Consider the following 10,800-nt stretch of genomic DNA (forward strand, 5'->3'; position numbering starts at 1 on the left):
ACTCAGCTCAGCCTGTTACAAATCTATGCGATGGTGGTGCTGACTCTGGAACCTGATCTGTTTAAGCAGAAAGGACAGATGATGATGTGAGAGAGCAGACTAAAGGTCTGCTACGTCGTTCCTTTTACCTAGAGATGAAACCAGAGCTAAATCACACAGGCACCGCTATCAGCACCTATGAAACTATGTATGTCAGTACGTATGAAACCTTTAACTGAAGTGAAACTTTAACATGTAGACAGATGTTTAAAGCAAAAAGGTCAGATCAATCAGTCTGAGATGGAAGATATGGTAAATCATTTTCCACCGGTGAAGATTAAATCAAAGTTTAAAGTCTGTTGGGTACGCTGGGTTTTTTTTCTTTAAGCACATCATTTTCGTCATATAGTGATTAACCAGATCAGTCTTTTACCCTCATTAGCATAGCTGCAAATGCAGAACACGGATTTTGTTGCTAATCTGTGTGCTTTTTATTTTCCATTCAGATGTACCAGGCACTCAGGAATATTTTTCACTCTGAGCACTAGATGGAGATATAGCCTAGTTTTAAAACTGTTTCCGTAGCGCTTTACAAACCGCAAGTGTCTTCCTTATTCTTAGTAAAGAGCAATGTTTCAGAGAACTTTCTCAAAATTTGACTTTATTACCTCAGTTCCTCATGTAACCTCAAAATTGAGGAAAATTATACAGCCAGCACTCCATAACTTTTAATAAATTCTCTAAATATATGTGATACATTTTTAAAGCAAAGAACAATGGGCCCATCTCTGTGATAAAAAAAAAGTACATTTCTTCATCTTCCTAATAGAGATTATTTTAATTTAATCACATTATCACTGACATTGTGTCGAGCTCTGAGCCTAGCGATGCTGTGTAACTTCCAACCAAGCTACAAATGCATGATAATAATGTTTGGTAGCTGCATGAGTGTATCAGTTTATAGTTGGAATTACATTTTACCGGCATCTAAGTCTCGAAGTAATGGAACCATATTGTGGAATATCCAGCATTATGTTTCAGCGTGTTACCCCAAATTACATCACTCTGTCCCTTGTTCCTGTAATTGATCTTAGAATACTATCGAAGTAAGACATTTTTATGACATTTATCCAGATGAAAGGAGACACATGCCCACACAAGCAGACAGAACTATACTATAGGTAAAAAAAAAAAAGAATACATAAGCAGAAACTAAAAAAGAAAGCAGAAATGTGTGACAGACCATGTGTGTATGATTGTGTCTGTTTCTGGAATTAGTTCCCACTGAGGTGACCAGTGACGTAGTAAGGATTAGCTTTTTAGATTAGGACCCTAAGTAATCATTGATTTAATCAGTTTAAAGCCGCGGTGTGGGATAATTTTGTTAGAAATTAAAACGGTGTTATTGATCTGGTGAGCAAAATGATTCCAAAAAATATACAACTGAATGGATACAAGCCACAATTTTAGGTCTTGTGGGCTGTTGAGTGTCACCACATAAAAACATTCAAGAATTCAAAATCCAAATAATAGAAGAAAATCCTGAACCTAAAACAGACATCCATGGACAGGAGTCTGAGAGATTATTGTTCCTGTTCTTTAGGTGAGAGCGATGGCAGTTATGTCTCCTATTTGATCTTGGGCATTTACTGAATTCATGAATATTGACGATGCTTTCCTCTGAATTGTAGCCCATTGTAGCACAGTGACACAGCATATTTAACAGGTCATATGCATGCACTAACCCTCACCATCACTAGTTGGTAAGATTTGGCATGATTTGAGAAAGCTAGCTACTGATCGGGAATTGGCAAATGACCAAATTGGTAGCAAATGGAATAAAAATAATGACCTGAAGGGAAATTGTAATGCTATAGCATACTGTACAAAGACACCCTATACAACTGTGCGTTTTCAGATTTGTGGTAACAATTTGGTAAGGAAACACATATAGATGTAGTGGTCAGGAGTCCTCAAATTTTTGAGCACTGGTGACTTAATGGTTAAGGCTATGGGTTACTGATCAGAAGGTTGGCGGTTTAAGGCCCAGCATTACCAACTGCCAATTTTGGGTCCTTGAGTAAGACCCTTAACCCTCTCTGGTACAGGGGTGCTGTATCATAGCTGAACCTGTGCTCTGACCCTGCATTCTGACTTCAGCTTCCTAAGAAGCTGGGACATGTGAAGAAAGAATTTCACTGTGTTGTACCATATATGGTGCAAATAAGGTCTGCTTCTTCTAATAATAGTCTGGAAGCCTAGTGAGCCTTTATTCATTGTCTTGCACTTCCTTACACATTACAACACAAGAAATCAAACAAAACACATTACACACACCTTTCTCATTATAATTTGATTTGATACCATTGCATTAATTTGCACATAATAATAGCTGATGTTGAAATAATATGTATGCCAGAGAAAATCCTAAAAAAAGTTGCGTCCTGTGGTTTTAAGTATGCAGCTACATATGCCACAAGCCTTCAGACAGTGCAATGAACATAGTTATAAACTGGTATTATTTCTCAGGGAACTTTCACACCACTTCATCTTCTTACTGAGAAACATGCTTATATGGCTTCTTGTACTCTACATAGAGCACAACACAGAACAGAGCAGTGTTTTTTTGAGTATCAAGTAAACCATTTTGTGATATTTACACACTTTTATCAATGATCAATATGTATGCAACACAAACAACAAGTATTAGTAATGAAGTTTATCATCTCACTGTCCTTCAGTGTGACTCTGTAGTCCGTATAATCTATAGAAAAAGCTGCAGCAGTGTGACTAAAGAAACATCAATCCATTCATTCATTCATCCATTTATTTATCCAGTTTCGGTACTGTTTATCCTACACGTGATTGCAGGGAACCTGGAGTCTATCCCAGGAAACTTGGGGTACAAGGTGGGGGACACTCTGAACAGGGTGCCAAACCATTGCAGGGCATAATCGCACACACTACAGACAATTATGCTACAGTCAGCTAACAACCCATGTCATTGGACTGAGGAGGAAACCGGAGTACACAGAGGAAACCAATGAAGCAGGAGGCGGGGATCAAAATCCTAACCCATGAGGTGCAAGGCAAACATGCTAAACACTCATCCACCATGCCTCCCACTACAGAAACAGTTAAAAGAAAAACTGTACTATTTGTGCTAACCTTACAATTCGATAGAACCTGCCAAAAGAAATCCCCGAAATCAAAGACTGCATTTTCAATGCGAAGCCACAGATGAATTATATTTGTGATTGTGATAAAAAAAAGTCTGGTTTATGCCAGAGAAAGAATGTTCCAATGCATTATCTGCGTTTGATCCCTAGCTTAGCCTTATGATACAGAATAAAATATCAAATCTATTTCAGCTGAGTGCCTCCTCAGATACAGGATGAGTGAATTATTTATGTAGGATTCTTGAGGAGCTCGAGTGAAACACAAGGCACCCTGGCCTGGAAGACCAGCTGCATATTAAAAAGCAAAGCTCTGTCATAAACAGGGCACTAGAACATCATACATGCTGTCGGTAGGAAGAACTCACACTAACACTGTCAGATAGTAGTCTAAGATGTCAAAGCGAAAGATGGACCACAAGAGTTGACTTTGATCTTATGATCTTTGTAAAGAGTCGCACAGTGGGAGCGGGAAAACAGGAGAAATCATGTCGAGAACAATGTAAATAACAGCGCAAATATTTCTTATCTGTTCGCTGTGGATCCCTCGTGCGTGCTATGTGTGGTTGTGTCTTGCTTCACCTCAGTACCATATGTTTATCATGGCAGCAAGAGCATAAGAGTAGTTTACCAAAGCTGTGAGAATATCTCATGTTTCATTTAGTACTCATCAATGGCTCAGCTCCAAACGAGCTGCTCAGTAAGGATTCACTTTTCGCCTGTGCTCACCTAGTCCCAGGCAATGTTATTATAATCTACTGACTAATTTCCTAGGCACCCTAGAATAGCAGCAGATGGTTAAATGCATGAGCGGTGCTTGAATATGCAAAGTAATTCATTGCATACCCCTGGTACCCACTGAGCATGACAGCATGTACAGCATGGAGATTATTAGCAGGGATGCTTTGCTTCTCTTGACTGATACATGCCTTCACTGCTTCAACGTTTTGATTCTGCACAGCCTTAACTATAACTAATACTAACGCACAAACGCAATATGTATCTAAATACAAAGGATATCTTGATGAGAATTCAGACAGGCCTAGACAACCAAAAATCAATGCGTGTCTGAGAAATCTGATCTGTTTTACACAAGGCGTAGCCATTGATATATTAAAAGAAGTCTGTTTAAGCTTTTATTACCCCTATTGATTTACATCACAATATGCATGCTAACTTTTTTGCTTTATTTCTATTTTGCCATGATGAAACCGAGGCCATAATAACTGAAAGAATGCAACCGAATCTGCTTTGAATATTTCTGTGTTGTTCTGGAGCACATATTTTGTAGCAATATAAAAGTGCATAAAAGCTAGAGGTAACTATATAAAAATGGTAAACACAACACAATACCATAAAACCTAACCTTTGTGAGGAGGAAAATGAGAAACACAAATCCACTGCAAATAAATGGGTAGACACCATGAATACCTCCATTTGCAGAAAGACTTACAAAGAAGAGAAACACAACTGCAGCTACAATTTTAATTAAACAGAAAAAACCCCAAAAAATAACAAATAAAAAAATCACCAGAAAACTAGGAGTCTGGATTAATTATCCCACACCACCATTTTAAAGGTGTTATTTGGAAGATAGCCCTCCCAATTCACTGAAGAGCTGAACATCATACTCTGTGAGGGTTTAGGAATACTTTCACTTGCTACCAGAGATCCATCAGCACTGTGAGTCCAGAGGATTGTCATACTAGAAATCAAGGACGGAATAGTCTTGTCCAAGTGTAGCAGAGGGAGTTCTTGAAAAGAAAGGAACTTTATTCTTAATGTAAACATTGGCAGGAACTGTTTCTGGTTCAGCATCGCCATCACCATCGCAAGAACAGTTTCTACCCCCAGGCCATTCATATGCTGAGCAATTAACCTGCCTTGAACTGCAATAATGTAAATATCTTGTGTACATATGAAAATTCCATCTTAATTCAATACTGTACAAACCCCTGAGACCTTGTTCCTTAATTTAGCATATTTTACCTGCACATGTACTGTATATACTGTACCTTCTGTGTTCCATGTATGTCAACTTTTCTGTTTAGCCTAACTATATAATTTATTTTTTTACCCTAGACATATAATTTTAAACTTAATTAGTTATTTATTTTTACTTTGCTCATATTATAGTATACTTGCTATGCTTATATATAGTATAGTTAAAGCACATCCTGATTCTGAGATAACTCCCAGACATCCAGGTCAAGTCAAGTCAAATTTATTATATATATATTTATACATTTTAAAACAGGCTTCATTTTGTACAAAGTTCACTAGGTTAAACAAATCCACAGATTATGGATATAACCAAATATCCCATGAAAGTCTAACAAGCTTTAGCCATATTCCTTGCCCATTTGGATCAGATTAAGTTATGGGAGCTTTGTGGTCATTAAGAGAGTTAGTGCAAAGAGAGTTATGATCCATATGATGCTGACTGTTGCTGGGTAGTAAGGGATTCTGGGAGCTGGGAGCTAGTGGGGAGCTTTAACCAGTGACAAGATGAAGAAAGGAGCTGGTGTTGTGGCCAGGTTGTTTACTTTCCCTCACAGAGCTGCTGGAAATCATCCCAATAAGCTTGTCAGTGGGTTCAGGTTTGCTGGCTTGTGCATCACAGATCTTTATATTGATGGGAGCAAACAAGCAGGTTGGCAGACTGAGAGGTTAAGTGTCAGTTTCCTCTCATGTATTCAACCTAAGGAATCTATGTTTTTTTTAATGTTATTTGCAGCAGATCTTCAAAATATAGTAATGGTACAGTGATCTGACTAAGTGAAAAAGAGGATATGTGACTTCCATGTGAGATCAGGATGTTCTGCAAGCACAGTTTCGACCAGATGATTCCACTCTTTCAGGGCTAGCTAGGATATCCTGTTTGCCAACAACACAATTATTCTCTGGCAGTGTTATAATTCCTCTCTGATGTCAACTAAGTGGATTTTGAATGATTCTCTTAGTTGCTAGGAAAGCAATCCTATATTTCCAACCTCAGAGTTATCCTCAGGGATGTATGTGAAATATGAATCAGGTTGTCCCACTCAGCAGCTGTTGAGCAGCTTTCTGGAGTTCAAATCGAGCATGATTTTTAATAAAATTCCTGATAAATCACTTGTAAAACATCATAACCCAGGAGGTTCTGCAGCTTCAAAATGCTCTGAACAGGTCATTAACAGATCTACTATACATTTCTGTTATTTCAGTTTGGCAACTTTGTGTAAACCTCAATAGTCCATGCAGAGTAGATTTAATAAATCCTGTTAAAAGTAAACTCAGGTCTAAGCGGTTCCTCTGTGGATTCCTCCACAGTTCATTTAACTGGTAGCAGGTATAGATCTAGAGCACCAGGTCAACAGAGTTAAGAGTAGAGTGAGGGAGGACCTGATGGCCTGCAATTGATATTGCTGGGTAATAAAAGGCTTTGCTTTTGGCATTTTGCACTGATAAACTTTTTTCGGCTTTGTCATGATTTCTTGGGAAAACACTTCTATCAGCAAAGATATACCATATGTATGCTGAATAAATAAACACCAGAGCTTTTATTAAGCAGAAAAGAAATTGGACTGACGGCTCATAGTTCACTTTGCAACAATAAAAAGTCTGCCAATAATGTGAAAGGAAATATGAAAGAACATCAATCCTTAACAAATTAGCAGTTCAGGAGTAAACCACAAATAGATACTTGGAGTCTATATAAATAGGTTAAGATGTGCAGGAAGGAGATGGCAAGAATAAATTGCCATCATAAGATTTAAGAGAAACAGAAGTTCAGGTACAGGAAGTGAACTACTAAAAATACAATGAGAAGACTTGACACTTTCTCACATAGTTTTGGTCGAGAATAGACACATGTACTGTGTAATCATTAAGTAATCTGTTCTAAACTCTGTTAATACATTACCTTTTACTACCAAATAATCAATACCTAAGTTAAGGAATAAAAAAATTAAAAGGTGGGCCATGAATCTCAACATATTAATTTCTATGATTAGTTTTTCAGTTATAGTCATTGTCATGGTTTACTAGTTTAGAAATGTTTAAGAAATCAAAGTTACCATTAATAATAGCTTGGTCTCTTGGTCTCAATCCTAAAGGATCGAGAACCTATCCTGGGAACACTATGCACAAGTAGCAAACACAAACTTAATATGGAATGCAGTCTATTGCAGGATACTACGCACACACATTCACACCCAGGGGCAATTTAGTGTAAACAATCTACCGACATGTTTCTATTAGCTGGACAGAAACTGGAGAACTCAATATGTGAAAAACAATTCAACCCTTGTCCAGTATCAAACTAAAGACCCTGTAATGGTAAGGCAGAAACACTACCATCTACCATATGCCCATTTTTTTTTTTTTAAATAATGTAGTTCATTTGTTAATACCAACACCTAACTCACAGATTTGTACTGTTCAACCATATCTAAAGGTGACTTCACTTTTAGGTATAAAATCGAAGCTAAATGACACTAAGACCAACAGCTTCTAATTCCACTTTACGGATGCAAAGGGTCAGAGTTTCAGCTGAAAGTAAGAGCATTTTGACTGAATCACCCTGAATAAAGCCATGTGACAGGATGCTTACAATATCATTATAAAAAAAGATAATTTGCACATTTCCTAAGAAAGGAAGTACACTGTCTCTTTTACACAACTTCTGTAATCTTGCAGTGAGTCTGCATCCTGATCATATCATGTCTGATCTCACATTATGGGGATACATAATGTGGGTACATACAATGAAAATGATAAATTAGTTTAAAATGACACAATACACATGACCTTCCTTCTCAGGAACATATCTGTGATTTTATATAATTTACTCTACATATTATTTATGTCCTTTCAGAGCTAATTTTCACAAATGGCATACACCCTTTATTGTGGTATGATTCATATATTAATCTGGAAGGACTAGGCATACAGTTCAGGGTAATGAATTCGAACATCAGGTTCCATCTAAAGAATGACGAGTATGTATTTTAAAAGAATTTTGCCGATCTGATTCTTGGCAAACAAAGTAGTCGTTCATCTCTTAAAAAATAAAGTAAAAAAGAAAGATACCGTTACTAAAAAACAATTAATTCAAAAATCAACCATTAAAATAAAATAAATAATATGATTCTAAGATATTTTTATAAGTGCAGTATACTGGTAAACACTGGTAGATATCTTCTAAAAATAATTTCGTTTAATGAATGCAATCAATATTAGTCACAAAGAATTGATGTCAACTGTATGTAGCACCTACCAGAAACCACCGACCATCAATCTTCATTCTCTGCACTGTTGTAGCACAGTCTCGCATCTTGTTCTATGAGTAACATGAACAACATTCTAGTTGTGAGTATTGTGTATGATTGAACTGTTACATTTTGGTGTGTACATGTGTATATATTTCTACACAAGTTTGCCTTTTACATGAGTGAGACTTTATAGCAATGCATTTCATACTATTGTTCATAATACACAACCGCTTATTGTACTTAATTACACTTAATGAGCTAAACACTGTATTCTGACAGCATCTCCAATGTGCTAGCAAGTAATTATTATCTTCACTTCAGATATTCTTGTGAAATTCATTTTACACAGTAACAGCAGAAATGTCTCCCTGCTGTGCTTGAGAGCTTTTCTACCCACTTACCTGAGACAAGAAGCTGGCTACCTGTGCTGTGCTCCACTCCTCAAACTGTTCCCTGGTTGGCAGACTCATCTCAGCTTCAACTGTTTCAGATCAAACTGAGAGCTATCTGACAGCAGCTCATCGATCTGAGGTGTTTACCGTAACTACACTGCAACTGGACTTCACATAATGTGGGAAGTGTGAGAAGTTCCTCTTGCCATTGTAACAGTCTCTCTGACAGTCCCTCTCACTGGCTAACTCTCTCACGTGAAACAGCCGTCAGGTTGCACAATTTACATTTTGGGGAACAAACCAGGCCATAAATAACACTCATTGGCTTTGTTTTGCTGGTATAAATAAAGTCCTCTGTAATTAAGCATGCAGGTTAGGGGTATAAATTAGCAGAAGGTCACATTCTGAGTGGCGTGCACAGCATTAGACAAGGAAGTGAAATGTGCAGTGTGGTTGCAGCACAATATTTCACTTTCCAACCATTCATTTTAATACAGAACAAAGGTTAGGATAGAGGTAAAGCATAAGACTTGCAGGGCTAAAATGAACCTTGGTCTGACTTCTAAGTAGGTCTATATTTGTGCTTTCACTTTAGATCAGTGACCGTGGACCATGTTTCAAATGCTAAATTGATGTTGCTTAATTTAATAGAGTTCCTTTCAGTTCTGGACATCGCTGACAAACCAGCAATCGAATGAAAGGCGATTGTGAACAGAATTGAATAATGGATGATGTTAGAGTCGAGGTTTTGGATTATTGTTCTCAATTGAATCGTTTAAAACAATAATAAAAATAAATAAATAAATAACAAAACCAGCCCCCAAACAAAGTATCCAGAAGCTAGACTTCAGGTTTGAAAACAATACTGTACATAAAGGTTTCACATACAATAATGACATGTTACACATGTGAATACAACTGCAACTACTCAACAAAAATGTTGAAGTGGAGTTTTCTTTTTTTAAGGTGAAGTAGAAAAGTATGAATTTGCTGTGTATAGCTACTTTTTCAACAAAACACAGTGTATTAGTACAGATTTCACCTAACAAAGCTGAGAAACTAAACTTGGCTTATAGCAGGTATATATTATAAAGCTAGATCTTAGCCAATCTATCAAATGTTAGCTACCTTGCTAATCACTTTGACAAACTAGCATGCTACATGATTTGACAAACTAGCTGGGAGTGAGTAGGCTTCATAAATACAAAATATAGCTAATGGCAAATATCTGTAGCAATAAATATGAGATTACTTTCTTCTGTGTTTTTAGAATTGTTCAATGCAAGTCTTTGTTTGCTTGTTTACTTGATCGGCACCACGTTTGCCAAGCATTGAAAGAAAACAGGAACCGACTAGGTGACAAACTGAACATCATGCAATCTAATCGTTTGTTCAGCTTCAGCTGTTCAATGGCACTTTTTTATTATTTTATATCGCTGTACTTTGCGGACATTATCATCATACAGATTTCCTTCATCACAAAGCTGCTTTACACATTTTGCCTCCTTGTTTGTTGGTAGACACTGCATGTGTGTGTAGCTGTACAAACAGCCAATTACAGATAAAAGATAGAAATTTGTAAATAAATATATCAATGGCTCATTTAACCATCTGTTGTTGTTGTTGTTGTCACATCTGGTAGAGTTTACATTTGTTAGAAATCTGGTGCTTAATCAAATGCTTGATTCTGTCGGATGCAAATCGAGACGCTCCCTTTGAAATGCAAAGAGTAAAAAGTCAGCCATCTCGAGTAAAAAAAAGTAGAGATGCTTGAATATTTAACTTCGGTTCAGTTGCAAAGGTTTTGTACTTCCAACCTCTTTTCATAATGAATAAGCTAAAGAATTGCATTTCAAACACCGGCATATTGATCATTTTTATTTGTTCTGGTTTGGAAGAGAGAGGTTCAGTCTGGGTTAGGTGCTTGTGTGTTAGGGAATTCTTTCTTCTGTGCTGCAGGTGTTCAGGGCCAGGCCATTTATCAGGCAGACTGGGTTT

At 37.1% G+C, this 10,800-nt stretch overlaps 1 protein-coding gene across 2 annotated transcripts in view; it reads right to left on the reverse strand.

The window, feature by feature from the left end:
- The window catches only part of blnk (B cell linker), a 35,677-nt gene extending 26,677 nt beyond the window's left edge, over nt 1-9,000 (reverse strand). Inside the window, exons 1-2 of one of the 2 annotated variants that reach the window (XM_058385784.1) lie at nt 8,812-9,000; nt 8,416-8,478 (exon numbers count right to left, since the gene is read on the reverse strand). In XM_058385784.1, the coding sequence (XP_058241767.1) occupies nt 8,416-8,478; nt 8,812-8,880 (132 nt within the window). In that variant the 5' untranslated portion in view covers nt 8,881-9,000. The remainder of the gene's footprint in view (nt 1-8,415; nt 8,479-8,811) is intronic. The other variant, XM_058385782.1, reaches the window with a different exon arrangement.
- Nucleotides 9,001-10,800: the final 1,800 nt, after the last annotated feature.

This window comes from Hemibagrus wyckioides, linkage group LG03, assembly GCF_019097595.1.
Source record: "Hemibagrus wyckioides isolate EC202008001 linkage group LG03, SWU_Hwy_1.0, whole genome shotgun sequence".
Lineage (NCBI taxonomy): Eukaryota > Metazoa > Chordata > Actinopteri > Siluriformes > Bagridae > Hemibagrus > Hemibagrus wyckioides.